We start from the raw sequence: 14,685 nt of genomic DNA, 5'->3' as shown, positions 1-14,685 counted from the left end.
AAAATGAAATTATTTTAATGACATTACTTCCTTTTTCGGAACAGCGATGCTGTCCTTCAGCAGCAAGAAGAAGACAGCGGTGCGACCGAGACTTTCCTGCGACGCGTCTCAACGTGGCTCGATTTGCTGGCAAGTTATACTCGAGGAGAGCAATCAGAATACCGATTGTTACTTAGGCATAAGCATAGACACTATCGTGTTGATCGAGGAACACTCCAGGCAGATAGTATTTGTCACCCCATGCGTGAGCGTACTCGGATGGCACGCCCAAACAAACAGGTGAACATCTTGGATTCGTAAAACATTACTTTACTGCCAAACGCATCTACTAATCTAGAATTTAACTGCTTAACGTTGATAAATAGAATCGAGTCCTTCCAATCGTAATAATTTCTTCTTAAGTCGCTCGCTAGATTGCGCAACCACTACTTACTGCATTATTCACTACCAGTTTGTCGTTAAAAACGTTCGCGGATGATCGGAAATCAGACGATTAATTACGGTCTAACGTTTTTGTTTTTGCTTTACGATTCAGTTTAAGATTGTATCATCATCAAGGCGAATGCATTACCATACACGTACGCGGTGATTATGGCGAGAGGGACGAGTTAATGGAAATTGTGGCTCGGCTGCGTGCCGTAACTCAAGGCGCACCAGCCTCCGAGCTGTCCTTGAAGAGAAACAGCCTCGGACAGTTGGGTTTCCACGTTCAGCCCGACGGCGTCGTGACACAGGTCGAAAGTATGGGGTTGTCGTGGCAGGCGGGCCTGAGACAAGCCTCCAGGCTGGTTGAGATTTGCAAGGTGGCTGTATCGACCTTGAGTCACGATCAGATGGTCGATCTACTAAAGACTAGCGCCCAGGTCACCGTCACCGTAATACCGCCAACCAATGACGGAAGTCCGCGAAGGTACAGAATCTTAAATTATCCTACTCCGCTTTTCCAAGCTTTAATTAATTTTTAATTATTTTGCAAAGAGAGAATCGAATGCGACATGAAATTTTACCAATTTTACGTTAATTTTGTCATATATTGCTTTTTAAGTTTACGCTTCAGTCTTTCAATTAAATAATTAAAATGTTAAAACTAACTAAAAACTAGCTTTAGATTAACTAAATGGATCAACTAAAATATTAAATAGACTTTTTTTATATGACAGAGGGTGCACGCTGCAAAATTGTCATTACCTGTCGAATAATTATGAAGGGGATTATGAGAATGTAACCAGTGCGGATAACACGCCGAGTCAGCAAACAGCGATGTCGCATCAACGGCGATACGATCGATCGTTCAGTCCGCCGCGATCAAGCAACAGCTCCGGGTACGGTACTGGATCGAGCTCTAGATCGTTCAACGATCCACGGTTTCCGTTGGAGGGTACAATGACTAGCAGCAGTAGCGGACACAGTAGTGCCGATGATCGTTGGTGAGTGATTAACAGTGAGATCGCATTAATCCTTACACGACTCATCGCAACGTTAACAAACCGTCTTTATGAACTGTCGATCGTTGAACGTGTAAAATTGCGTTTTATAATAATGTCCGTCTTTATCGGACCAAATAAATATAGAAAATCATTCTACGCTTGATAAACAAATCGGAGGGAACAAAGCATTTCTTGTTTCAGGTACGAGCTTCTTGAACCGCAGGATCAAGACGGCGGTCATCGTCCGGACGGCACGCCGCCTCCGTTACCTGTGCGACAGAACTATGCCGTAACACCCAGCAAGTCCAGCCAAAAGAAGGACAAAACTCATTACGCCAGCGCCAAACAACTCGTGGACAGTTCAAAGCACCGCGAGCATGGTCACGAGCATTACACGGGGAAGGAGAACAATTATGTGTCGTCGAAAATAATGCAGGAGAACGCGCGACACGAGAATTATCAGCGGCAGCTAGACAATGCGCATCGCGCTCAGGATCACGTAACAACGAATTACGTGAAGCTTCAGAAAGAGCGGTATGAGATCAAGCAGGAAAATTTGTACACGTCTCAAAGGGAGCTCCACAAGAACGACGTGCAACATCATGGTCATCAGAAGCTTAGCACATCAAATTCTTTGCCGTTGGCGCACAATGCCATTTACAGCCTGCCAAAGTCTGGTAGCAATAACAATCTCGGCAGGTACAATGAGTACGAACAATCTGGCGGCAAGTACGACTACGAGACACCCACAAAATCGGAAAGAAACTCAAAGTATGAGATGCAGGAAGAGAAGGCAATCGAACGACCGCCGGCCAAGTACGAGCACGACGTACGAGCTCACGACAAGAGACTCGGCTACGAATATCCGGAGGACATTTACGAGAGGAGAAACAGCAAGTACGACATGGAATTGGCCAAATACGAGATGGAGTGTCAGCACAGTAGTAATGAGAGGAAGCACAACAACGACAGCAACGGAGACCACAGTCGAGATACCATGAAGTACGAGATGCCGCACGACTTTAAAGTAGGCGAGAAGGTCACCTGCCTGAAGACCAGCATGTCAGAGCGACCAGTGCCTCACAAAGTGAACGTCGAATACCGACAGTCCAAGGACTTCCCGGCGAGTCTGCCGCCGGAAATGAGGATATCGGACGTCAATTGCCCAGAAGTAACCACGATGCCCAGCGAGGACGAGTTGTCAAATGGCTCGGGCAGCGTGTCGCCGAGACTGCGACGTGCCAACAAACATCGCGGTGGCAATCGTACTCCGTCCAGCGGCAGCTCCAGGAACCAGAGTCCACGACCTAAGCCGGGTATGAGGAACTCGCATCGGAATTCCGCGAACCTGACGTCCAGCACGCTGCAAGAGGACCTCATGAGATTGATCAATCCCGACTATATCGCCGATGACAGCCAGATCATCAACAATAACCTTGTGAATAGCGTGATGAGCCCGAATCAAAACTCAAACAAGATGAACAACAATATGTTGGAGATCCAGAATAGGTGCAGGTCCAGGGAGAATCTGTGCGGCAACAGCACGTCCACCTTGAGCGTGTTGCCGGCGAATGGACAAGAAAACGGAAATAATGGATCGGAAGTGATCTTGACGATGGCCAGACCAGCCACAGTGATATCAAATGCCAGCACTGCATCCAGTCCGGCTCCGAGCGAGAATAAGTTGTCGAAAGAGGAAAGGTATGAAAAATAATGGAATTTTATCATGAAATTAATGCTTAATTATAAAAAATTGAATTTTATTGACAACATATATATAATTTTATTATAAATAATAAAATAAAAACAAGAGTCCTAAGTAAGTGATTTGCTTTCGTAACGCGATTTTTAACGTGGTTTTTCTTTAGATTATCGCCACGTGTTACGAAACCGCTTCATCCGATCATGAAACCGCACAATAATCTAACGCCGATCAAAGACGTGAAGACTCACAACGACGCCAACGTGGATTGCTGGAAGAATCAACATGCAGATTCTAACAGATCGGCGAAGCAGCATCCTCAAGAATGGACCGATGACAGGCTCATCGATGGATGCAATGCGAACGCGTAAGTATACGTACATATTCGATTGGGCACGCATTGTTGAATAGTTAATGAGAACATTATATTTTTTGCAGAAATCCCGTTTCGGACTTGCAGTCTCATCTATCCACTCTTGAGCTGAGAATGGCGAGAGAGACGCGTCTGCGAATCTCGTTGGAGGACGAGGTGCGCCGATTGCGCGACGAGAATCGACGTTTGCAGGAGTCCGAGAGCCTGCGACTCTCCTTGGAGGACGAGAACCGCCGTCTGAAGGATGAGAATCACGTGGCCGCGCAACAACTCCGGCGCTTCACGGAATGGTTCTTTCAAACGATGGATAATTAATAATCTATATAATAATAAATTTAGAGAATGTTTTGTTGCCCAGTGATGTTTGTTTTGTACAATGAACGCGATAGTATAAGCTACATGACTCGTTTTAGTAACTTAGAAGTTATTTACAAAGATGAAAACATATCATCAATTTACTTCAAACACTAAATGAGTTTGTCTTTATATTTGATCGATACCATTTAATTCGATTGCGTTCCCTTTCATCAGTTTTTTGAATCGGAGCACGATCCTTGTAAGTACAGTATTAATGCGACTTTCGCCTAAACGTAAAGATGTAGAATAGATCGATCGGAGATAATTACGAGCGATTGTGAGTGTGCATAAACACATGTAAGTGAAAATAATATATCATTCACAAAACTCTCTTTTCGACACTTTGTATTATATAGATTTGTCAGATTATATTCTATTGTATGTAAAATATAAGTTACCATCGTACTGTTTCCGCTGCTCAAGGATTCGTGCGTTGAAAACAAAAATTATCTATCTAGATCGTCCGACGTATTTATCAGTAATTATCACGCGACTCAGTGTCCACTTATACAGGGGACAAAGCGCGTTAAACAATATCAACGTTTTATTTTATACAAAAGCGACCAAATGACCAAATATTACTAGCAAGCTAAGGAGCGCTTTAACTCTGTAATTTATTATGCCTTTTTATTTTATATTAATCTTCTATATAGAGTGTTAATGAAAACATCCCACGTGAAAAAGCGAACACCGGCACGAGGGTGATGTGCTCTCTGTCGGAAATTTCTCTTTTGTAATAAGTGACGAAGCATAATTTTGACGTAATGTACGAAAGCGACGTTTCCCTGAAGACCGTAAGTCAATCAATAAAGAGATAAATGTGTACTTTAATGATATCCTCATTCCTGAAAGAGCCAAGTGTGCGTAGAGTATATTTTCTTTGTAACATAATCATTCATAAGAGCACTTTACCTAATACACGGTACACATGCGTAAGGAGTCATGGATAAGATGGTTGGGCGCGGGGCAGGAAGGGGAAATTGATTGAATTGTTACCTCCGGGGTTAGAATAAAATAGTTTATTGTAATCCACAGAAAAAAAACAAGACATTTCCATGATGCCTTAAGATCTGTCTGTCTCACTGTTCTGTCAGTTTAACAATTAGCTGCGATTACACTCCCTCCTGTGTTCGAGACCACGCGAAAAAACGCTTGCTCACCGGCCGTATCGCGATATTGGCAGCAGCGACAGTCCTTAATACTCGATATGCCGGATCTATTTAGCCAGAATCCAGCCGACTTACGAAGGATCGGATTATGCGTTTTGTGTATCCTTATAAGATAAGCGGTTTCTTACTGTCGCGCGATATCGCGATTCCGGTGGCTCGCTAGTGGCTGTTGTTGGCTATCGTAGTATCGCGATACTACGCCTATTTTAATCGCATTGCGGAAGAATAGCGGTGTTTCCTCCTTCTTCCTTCGTTCTCTCTCTCCTCGTGCTCACGGCGCCGGAGTGAATTCCGGACTGCCGATCTCGAAGTGATTATATTCGTTATCGGTATAATCAGAGACAAGCAAAATATTACTCCATTCATGCGAGCGTCACGTTCATTCTCCATGTCTCCATCACTGTCTATTATTTATGCATTAAATGTGTGTGTATTGATAATTAGCTCGTTTCTAATTTCTAGATCTATGTATACTGGCGCCCGAGGGACGCCCCGATTACTGCGCTTTCTGAGAGGAAAGTGATTATGCGAGAGAATATTTGACTGCTTATAATCGAAACACTGTGAAGTAATATTTCACGCAGCTCTGCGTGTATAACGCTTACCGAGGCTCCTCTTCGGTTTTTGTTTGCTTAAGTACATGAGAAGTTATGCTTAGCAGTTGTAATTATTCGTAGAGATGTTTAAACACACTCGGACTTAGTTTTACTCTAGTAGCGTTTTTTTGCTCTATCTCTAAAATTAACACGCCCTCACTTGGAAGTACATCTCCATTACGAAGTTCTGGATGAGTTGTCATTCGCGCGAATAAATCTCAAAGCGCATTTTACAAACGCATAAAAGATAATCGGCGTGCAACGTTCGGGAAAGAGTCGCGCGCAATAGCGTCAAAGATTTTAATGAAACCTTTACGCCCCGTGTCATCTGCACGGGAGTTCAGATTCGTAATGGGTCATTCGTTGCAAGAGCTCTTTAACCGGCAAAGTATCGCATCTGTCCGTCTGTCATGGAAATTAATAAAGCACTACGAGAAGTGGAGCAAGACGAGATGTCGTCTTCCGATAAGAACGCGAGTGTCTTTGACATTTCCAATTGTATTCTCTTGCCGCGGCTGAACCCGTGTAGTAACAACGCAAAATCCGAGGAATGTTCCCTGAAGACAATGTTCGCAAGGTTCTGAAACGTCTTTGTAACATCCTTCGGATATTTGTATCGTCTCAGAAGCTTCGTCATGTCGTACAAGCCCGAAGTGTCATAAGAGCGATGCGAACAATAGGACTCTCACTAATCGTGTAAGTTTAAATAATACATTCGCATTTAAGATTTCGTTTCGCACGGTGTGAGTACATGCCAGTGTCAAGGAAACGATAGAAACAAGCGGAATGAGTTGCGCATAACGAAGAGATTGATCGATTCTATAAAGCATTCATAAGGAAACTAACAGCGTGGCTAGCACGTGTCGTAGTACGCAGCATGAATCATGCACAATCAGCAAGCAAGCTTTATGGCACACAAAGATAAATAAATACATTGGATGGATTCGATCGACAGCAGCAAGATAGAAAACTTTGGAAGTACAATTCAGATCGCGTAGATAAAATTATTTGGCTCGGTTCGGAGAACCGAGAAATCATGTCAAACGTTTAGAGTAAAAAAAATCAGAAAAATAAATGTAAATGCTTCACGTAGCATTTCTTTTTTTTAATATAAAATTTTATATTCGCAGTTGTAGTTCAACTTCAGTCATACAGTTGTATGCAACAATTAAAAAACGTAATCGTATCTAGAATATTTTTCTTCTAGGATAAAATTTGACTCAATTGATACAAGTCTAATTAAATGTCAAAGCATACCGACATGTAAAATAATTCTGCAGACAGGTCGATCATTCCATCCCAACCCATTCTTTACAATAAAAAGCGAGGCAACTTCGCGTAGTCACTTTAAGAAAAAAGAAGAGTAAGAAGTGAGAAAAGTTTATGGCGAGTACTACTTTCTACCTACGGTAAAATATGGAGCTGGAAGTAAGAAGAGCACAGATAAAAAAAGACGGAGATTAATCTAGCATCTACCGTGTACAGTTTTTTTTTCACATTCTACAAGGTGTCCCACCTTCACTCCGGATCAAACCTGAAGGCATTATCTCGACGAGTTTGATAATGTATTTTCTACGCAGCGATTTTATGCGAAGCAAAGACTGAATTCCCAAAAGACTTTAATCGCTCGATTAATTGCAGACAAATCTATAAATCACTCTTCACAGGAGACGCGCGCGTCGTCGGTTTCGATGATACAAAAAAATCCATCTCAAACTCGTCGAAACTTGGGATGAGACACCCTGCGCACAAGTGTCATAACTCCGAGCAATTCGTTTGCGAACGAAGGCGAGAGGACGTGACTGTGGCAAAGAGGCGAGATTAATCTCGCACGACGGGATCTTATTATGTTTCGTCATCATCATTTTTTCGAAGCTTCTAGGTCGCCGTTCGTCTCACCCGCGCGCAAGATTTGCCTGGTTCGCGCGATCGAAATGATCGCACACGTGGCCGCATTCTCTCCGCGCGAAGATCTACGGAAAAATTATAATGCTTCACGATAAGTTCGCCAATTAACGTGGCCGTCGTTCTGGCAATCGTTACATTCTGTTTTCCTACGCTCGCAAACATCACCGATAATACATCGATCGGAGGGCGCGTCCTCCGTTAGATACAAAAATACTGTTCTGATGCACCATATCTTCACCTATTATCCCTACCATTATGCACATTATAATCCCTGTAGTCTTTAAACGCTCCGTTATCGTGGACGAGGAAAGAATACTGAAGAGGGGAGAGATGTCTGTGTGTACAAATGTACGCGTGTCTGTGTGTATGGTCGTGTGTGAGAAAAAAGAGAAAGTTGTATCGCGAATGTACCGAATTTCAATTGTAAAAACTCTGAGGTACTCTTCTCCCATCTCTGTATGAAAATTTGCGCTTATTTCTAGAGAGTTGTTTTTAATGCGCGCAATTTTTGCTCTCTATTACCTCAGAGCACCGGTCGTACCAACATCGTCGGTTGCGACTAATCCGAAGCAGTAATTATACATATATAGACTATACATGAGTAATATGGAATATATTACAAAAGGTACATATATACATGGGACTATATATGTCGCGATGAAAAAGATGGTTGCTTTGAGAAGTCTCAAGAGAGACTGCTGCTTGCAAATATCCTTAAGCAGGCGATTATTAACGATTATGATTATTTAATTTTGGTAACACTCAAAAAAACAAGTGTTTAATTTTAAAATATTCAAATGTTTCATTTCTATCTCCATTTTAAATACTTAAACAGGTTTTAGTTTTGAACGTTATTAAGATCTGAAACGTTAAAATGTTTAAAGCTGTTTAAAGAGTTCAAAATTAAAACATTTTTAAACATTAAAAAAAAAAAAACGAAGAAAGAAAAAACCTTTTAATATCTTAAAATAAAACATGTCTTTCTTGAGTGAACTGGAGGGGATTTTGCAGATTCTTTTTTTTTTCTAAGAAATCACTGCTCGGAGTTAGACGGAATCCTAATCTGTTAGGTGAGACTCAGCCTCGGGAGAGACGCACGACGGTACACATCGAGAAAAGACAATGCTAACAGCTGAATACCAAGTTCGTAATCGAAAGAAAGAGAGAGAGAGAGAGAGAGAGAGAGGCGATAACGAAAATTCATCATAACGATGATCGATGTACAACATCGTTCATTCCGCAGAAGAATCTTGCGTGAATTTTGATACGTCACAGGTGACGGACTGTCATTGCGATATCGGTATTCCATATTCCTTGATTAAAGATTAATACTACGGTCGTTTAATTAGTCGCGACACGGTGTTCGCGGGATCGTATCGCGTCGCTCATTATCAACTATGGTTATTAAATCGTATAATTATATTTATATATTTATATATATATATACTTTGTTTTATATATATATAATATAATATAGTATATATATTCAGCATCACAGTAAGATAGCGCCCTTCATTATTAAGTTATCGTCGATCAGATCGGACATTATATTTTCATTCCTGTCAACAACATACTCTACAACAATCCGCTCTTTAAACATCGTCAAAGAATCCCGGCTGCGAATGCAGCGAGTTTTACGTACTACGGACGCAGGACGACGGGTATTTCGGTCGTCCACGCGAAAGTCAGGAGAGAGAGTATTAATTAAAAATCATAGGGTGAATCGTAGAGCCGCGTCTGTTTGAAGGCGATTAATAGCCGGAGAAGTGTGTGACTATTTTGGTTCTGCGTGTGGGTCGACGATTAACTAAATATGATCATAGTCACAATCGTGAGTGCAACCGTAAAGGATCGCCATTCTGTTTTTGTTTTTCTTTCAAGACGGATTTAAAAAAAAAACAAAAAAAAACGAGACAACGAATCTCTAGAGTGCGAATCTGTAAGCGCCACGGACAGTTCTCAGGTGTTATCACCAGACAAGTGAACGCGTTCGCCTAATATTATTAAGACAGAAGAGATTGTGCACATGATTGATGATCGAGTGTCATGTGATTCGCGACAACAATGCTAAAGCGCACCTCGATTCTCCTTCAGAGTACAACGCGACGTACGTCGTCTCGCACTCGCGGATGGTTCAGATTCAAAGATCGGGATGGCGAACTGTCTAACGCTCATTCTTCGCCCCTATCGACAAATAGTAAAATAGAGAAGTCTTAAAAATATTGATACTTACAATTATTCCGAAAATAAATAGTTATAAAAATAAGCGAAAATTTTATGCTTAAAATACCTTAAAGTAAGAACTTAATTAGTTTGCACCACATGCGGAGTGGAATGTATTTCCCTTACTAGATCGTAAAAGCGTAATTCTAACAGAAGTTCAACTAAGTGTAAAAAACATTAACGGCAACTCGTCAATCGCGTAATTATCAATAGTGCAATAGCTCAAATAGAAAAAACGTGAATCAATAAATAAGAGTGCAACAAGAGATTATATACGTATGACAAAGAGTGACAACCGTCAAAGGCATTCACCCTGGCGATGTCGTCGGCAAATTGCATAATTTGTAATAAATAACTGTGCTCCAAAAAGATCGGTTTATCCGCGGAGACAGATTTAGGTACAATATTCGATTCTTTTTCCACTCCCCTCCCCCTACCCCGCCTTCTATATCGCAAGTCACAGCTCTATACGCACTGTGGAAGAATCAAGAGAGAGATATATTTACACACGAAAGTACTCGAGTCACGAGTTTATGATCAGCGAGACAACGGGGGAGCCAACTCGCAATTCCGTCCATTAACTTAAAGAGTTGGGGAAAACTTTTTTGTACTTTTCTACAATTTTCTCTCTCCATATCTACTTTATACTCTATATATACTAACGGCAATATATCCCCGACGGTAACGTAAACGTTGTCTCGCAAGGACCGCGGCGTCGTTGCAAAACGAGAGGAGCACCGTGGAGGGTTTCATTCAAATCAAACGGCACGAAATTCATCACGACGCTCTCGAGTCGAGATTCCAATAGAGGAGTCCAACCGAGGGAGAATCCGCGCGCCCTGGGTATCCGGCGGGAGACACCGAGAGCAAGGAAGTCGGTATACTTTAATGACTGTTTGCGCAGGCCGCGCAACGGATTGCTGGCCGTTCGCGTCTCGCAACTCCGTTCAACGAACGGAGAGTTTAATCTCCAGAAGTGTATGGTGGCACTTTCAATACTTCACTATACCGAAACGACGGTCGAAGATCTTATACTATTCTCGACGCGTCCTCTTGGGACGCTGACTGACTCCCACATCGTCGCTGCCACGCGACTTCTTACCGATTTGTACCTGACTCTGTGCCGTGAGTTGCAACGAGATCGCGTGGGTGTTCAGCTTCTCCGCGAGCAGGAGATCCTTGAGACCTTTCATCTTCTGGCTGTACAGTGTTATCCTCGGCCTCTCATTTTCGGAATCTTCAGCCTGCACTTTAGGTTCGACATTCTCCTGGGAAGTGGAGGGCGCCGGTGGTAGAGCGTCGTCCGGTGGCGCGACAAACGGCTCGCCGCCGCCTTGTAGCAGGTAATCTCTATTAAGTATCTTCTCGCTGCAAGCCGCCGTCAGAGCCTGAATACTAGGATGTGTTGACGCCGAATTGGAGGGCACTTTGGACTCTAGGCTCTTAATCAAATCTCGCGCTGCGTTTCCTCTCTCCTTAGTCTTACAGTAATTGTTGTTGTTATTGTTCAAGGTCTCCTCGGGACTCGTCTCCCTTTTCTGCGCCGTTTCTTCCTGTTTGGCTTCCGTTTCGTAGCACTCTATAACGACCTGAGCGCGTATACTGGCATCGAACTTGGAGATTGTGTTCACCAGCGGACGAGCCCAACCTATGTGCAGCACAGGAGTGTTGGCGCCCTCCTCCCACTGACAAATACCATCGTAGAATCGCAGCAGGTACGCGAAGCAACGTGGTTGCCGTAGCAAGCGCTCGTCAACGCGTACGGCATGCGGTATCAGTTCGTTGGCAATTTCCAGCAATTCCTTATATATCTCCCCGTCGTCCCGCGAATAATCATATCTGTCGCGCATAAAATTTCATTAATCACCGCTAATAAACCGCATATCAATAAAGCGTTTAACATATTCACTGCCACTGTCCAAAGGTAAATGCAGTTTCAGCGAACTCGCTAAGAGAGCGTGTAAAAAAAGATTTAAAAAAAAAATCGTGCGTCAGATACTTACTTCCGCAAAACATCCGCTGCGTCAGCCCACGATGCAAACGCGTTGACGTGTAGTCCATGCCGATACAGATATCCACCTTGATAAGTATAAGGATAGACATGTGCGTTTCCATAGTATTTTCTTGCTGATCTTACAGCTTCCTACAAAAATATTATGTTCAGAGTAATTGGCGTGCAGATGAATCATGCTGCTATATTTATAATGTTTTAAAATTACAAACCTGAAAGAGGTCTATAGGCGGTGGTCTCCCAGGAGTAGGTGCTGCTTCTTCTAACTCAGCCAAGTTACCGAGTGCCATAGGATACTTCGCTAAGTGGCCTAAATCATATAGCAGCCACAGCAACTCCTGCTGGAGCAACGCCACTTCGGCCGCATCGGTAGTCGCGTTCAGACTAGGATTTATAGCTGACACTATGGTAGCCACTTCTAAAGCACGACTGCACACCATCGCCTGACCATTTAAATACAACCACGATCGAGACGCTACACCGGGTTCCACTGGCTGTCCGCGTTTATCCTCGTTTCCCTTACCTAGTAATAAATTGCAATTAGATTCTCTTGATTCTTGAAGCATAGAATCTAATAAAAGAATATCTGCTTAGCGATACAGCGAATCAAGCAAAGATTCAGGTTTCATTCCTGGTTTTGTCATACGACATACTTTAAAGAATTAAGATGGTTGATGAGACTCAAATTAGGTCAAAATGTTTTATCTCATCTAATATACATGGAATAAATCTTTTCGTTATTTGTTCATTGACCTGACTCTTTTTTACATTGCTTTGCAAATACAAAAGCAATATTCCACGTTTAATTGCACCAAAAAATTTTAAGTGGAATATTTCACATTACAATAACAAATTTCAAAAACAAGTCCAAGATTACTTGGAGTAAAGTTTTAGTGCTTTGTATCGACAGTTTCCTTAAAAAAAAAATCCATCTTGGATATTGAACTGTGATCTTTCAATCCTTAGCGGCTGAAAGTCCAAAAACAAGATGGAACGCTTTAAAAACTCAGCACCACGTACCATGCCATGTAACCTCCGCTGTCTCCGTACCGTCCTCCCCGTACACGACCCACGCGTGGTCCTCCGACATGGCGAGATGCACGTCCTTGAATCCTAGGACCTGGCAGCCGGCCACCACGGCGAAGGCGACCCCGTAACAGTCGAGCTTGTTCGCCGTTAAGTAACTGTAGAGGCTCTGCAGATGCGCCCGGTCCTTGTAGTAGCTCCTGGTGAGAGAGTTCCATATCACGTCCGACACCTTTTTGACGAGCTCCCTGGTGGCGTACTTGGTGTCGTACACGGTGAGATCGACGGCGCCCTTGATCACCGCGTGGAACTTGGTGTAGAGCGCCTCGGCTATATGGTACTCGACGGGCGGCAGCTTTGGCTCGTCGTAGACGGCATTCTCCTGGGGCGTGAAGACGCGATTGCAAGTCAGAGAGTTCTCGACGGCGCCGATGAGGATCGAGAGCAACGCGAGGTCCGGCTCGGCGCTGTTCTCCAGTTGATTCTTGAAGATCTGCACGATCGCGGAGATGCTCCGGATCGGGAAGAGGGCCCTGTCCCTGTCATGAAAGCCCGCCATGTCGTACGAAGGAGGCCCCGCCGAATTTGGAAGGTTGGACGTTGGACACCACGCACGTAACGACGTCGTTAGTGGCGGTGGTAGTGGTGGTGGTGGTAGTGGCTCCGGCGGCGGCGGCGACCGCGACGACAACGACGGCGGCGGCGGCGGCGGCGGCGGTGACCGATCTACGACGCCCGTGTCAGGCTCGTCATAGCCGCCGAGCGTTTCGGCGTACGACTTCTGACAGAAACTACGCACGGAAACTCGCAACGGGCGGCCACGTCGGGCCCGCCGACTCCGTCCGGCCAATGCGCGCGTGAATACTCCGCTGCTCCGCTAGCGAACGTTACCCGGCGTAGCGCGGGTCCTCTCGTATCACCCGACGTATCACACGACGAAAGAGTCGCCGCGCTCCGTCTCTCTCTCCTCCACCTTCGGCTCCTTTTGCCTGTCGTCACGCTGCTAGTCGTGCTGCTACGACGCGCTGTACGGTGCCGTGTCGTGCCGTGCCGTACCCCGTGGCCGTCCAGCGGCGCCGCGCTCCTCCGCTGCTCGCGACTCGCGAATCTCGCGATGGGCCGCTCTCGGGAACGGGACAACGAGAGCAGCCGCGTTTCCACTTGACCGCCACCGTCGCGCCGCGCCACGGTCACGGGCGGAAGCTTGGCGCGGCCGTACGCTTTCGCGATGGGCGCGATGATGCGATTTTCGACGCGCAATAGACGCGGAAAATATGCGTATATATGTACGCGGGCCAATCAACCTGCCGCTTTTTCGGAAATAATAGATACGCGATGGAGGAGGTTGATTGTTCCGCGTGACGCAGGTGCTGTCATACCAATTATTTCTATCGTAACGACGACGAGCCGTCGCTGTTGATGCACTCTGAAGCGACAATTAAAGCGAAGTGAATTGAATTTTCGAATTTAGTTTTTGCGCGGACGAAAAAAAAAATAGATACACCGCGTCAATTGAGGTATCTTCGTTGTAAGGCACAAATCTGAAAAGTATTACGAGCGGAAGCGAAAAACCCTGCAGAATTTTAAGTGCTTGATATTGCGCTCTTCAAAGAGTGCGAAAGAAAAAAGCTATATTTTTTTACTTATTTCTTTTATATAATAATAAAAGTAAGATGTAAAATATTTAATAAATTTTTTTATAAATGAGACTGGAAACAAAAATGTCAAAAGACCAAGAAACAGCTAATCTATTGCGGAAAACAAAGCTAGCGATTAATTCGCTAATTTATTTTCTTCAATTTTAAAAGAATTATCGCACTGTTATTACCTTTGTAATTTTTAATTTAAGACAATATACAATAAAATAACTTGTAATAGTTAATTTATTTCAGT

General features: G+C 43.9%; 2 protein-coding genes across 5 annotated transcripts in view; one reads left to right on the top strand and one right to left on the bottom strand.

Moving 5' to 3' along the window:
- Nucleotides 1–4,690, top strand: part of LOC105198556 (signal-induced proliferation-associated 1-like protein 2) — an 86,403-nt gene extending 81,713 nt beyond the window's left edge. For 2 of the 4 annotated variants that reach the window (XM_039449530.1, XM_039449531.1), the window contains exons 9-14: nt 45–279; nt 536–910; nt 1,161–1,427; nt 1,614–3,128; nt 3,296–3,496; nt 3,568–4,690. In XM_039449530.1, the coding sequence (XP_039305464.1) occupies nt 45–279; nt 536–910; nt 1,161–1,427; nt 1,614–3,128; nt 3,296–3,496; nt 3,568–3,817 (2,843 nt within the window). In that variant the 3' untranslated portion in view covers nt 3,818–4,690. The remainder of the gene's footprint in view (nt 1–44; nt 280–535; nt 911–1,160; nt 1,428–1,613; nt 3,129–3,295; nt 3,497–3,567) is intronic. The other 2 variants (XM_039449533.1, XM_039449532.1) reach the window with 2 other exon arrangements.
- A 173-nt stretch (nt 4,691–4,863) lies between these two features.
- Nucleotides 4,864–14,412, bottom strand: LOC105198555 (menin). Its single transcript, XM_011165300.3, has 4 exons — nt 12,787–14,412; nt 11,979–12,289; nt 11,759–11,898; nt 4,864–11,594 (listed from the first exon to the last, which is right to left on the bottom strand). Exons 1-4 carry the CDS (start codon nt 13,349–13,351, stop codon nt 10,790–10,792), a joined length of 1,821 nt encoding a protein of 606 aa, XP_011163602.1. The 5' UTR covers nt 13,352–14,412; the 3' UTR covers nt 4,864–10,789.
- Between the last annotated feature and the right edge of the window lie 273 nt (nt 14,413–14,685).

Source organism: Solenopsis invicta, chromosome 5 (genome assembly GCF_016802725.1).
Source record: "Solenopsis invicta isolate M01_SB chromosome 5, UNIL_Sinv_3.0, whole genome shotgun sequence".
Lineage (NCBI taxonomy): Eukaryota > Metazoa > Arthropoda > Insecta > Hymenoptera > Formicidae > Solenopsis > Solenopsis invicta.
The sequence above is the reverse complement of the archived record's forward strand: the minus strand, read 5'-3'. Positions and strand labels throughout refer to the sequence as shown.

Bases quoted from the DNA above. Each gene is read 5' to 3' on its own strand.
- LOC105198555 (XM_011165300.3), bottom strand. From the start codon at position 13,351: ATGGCGGGCTTTCATGACAGGGACAGGGCCCTCTTCCCGATCCGGAGC. The intron at 11,899-11,978 runs GTTTGTAATTTT...ATATTTTTGTAG, and splicing joins CGCCTATAGACCTCTTTCAG to GAAGCTGTAAGATCAGCAAG. The intron at 11,595-11,758 runs GTAAGTATCTGA...TATGCGCGACAG, and splicing joins GCAGCGGATGTTTTGCGGAA to ATATGATTATTCGCGGGACG.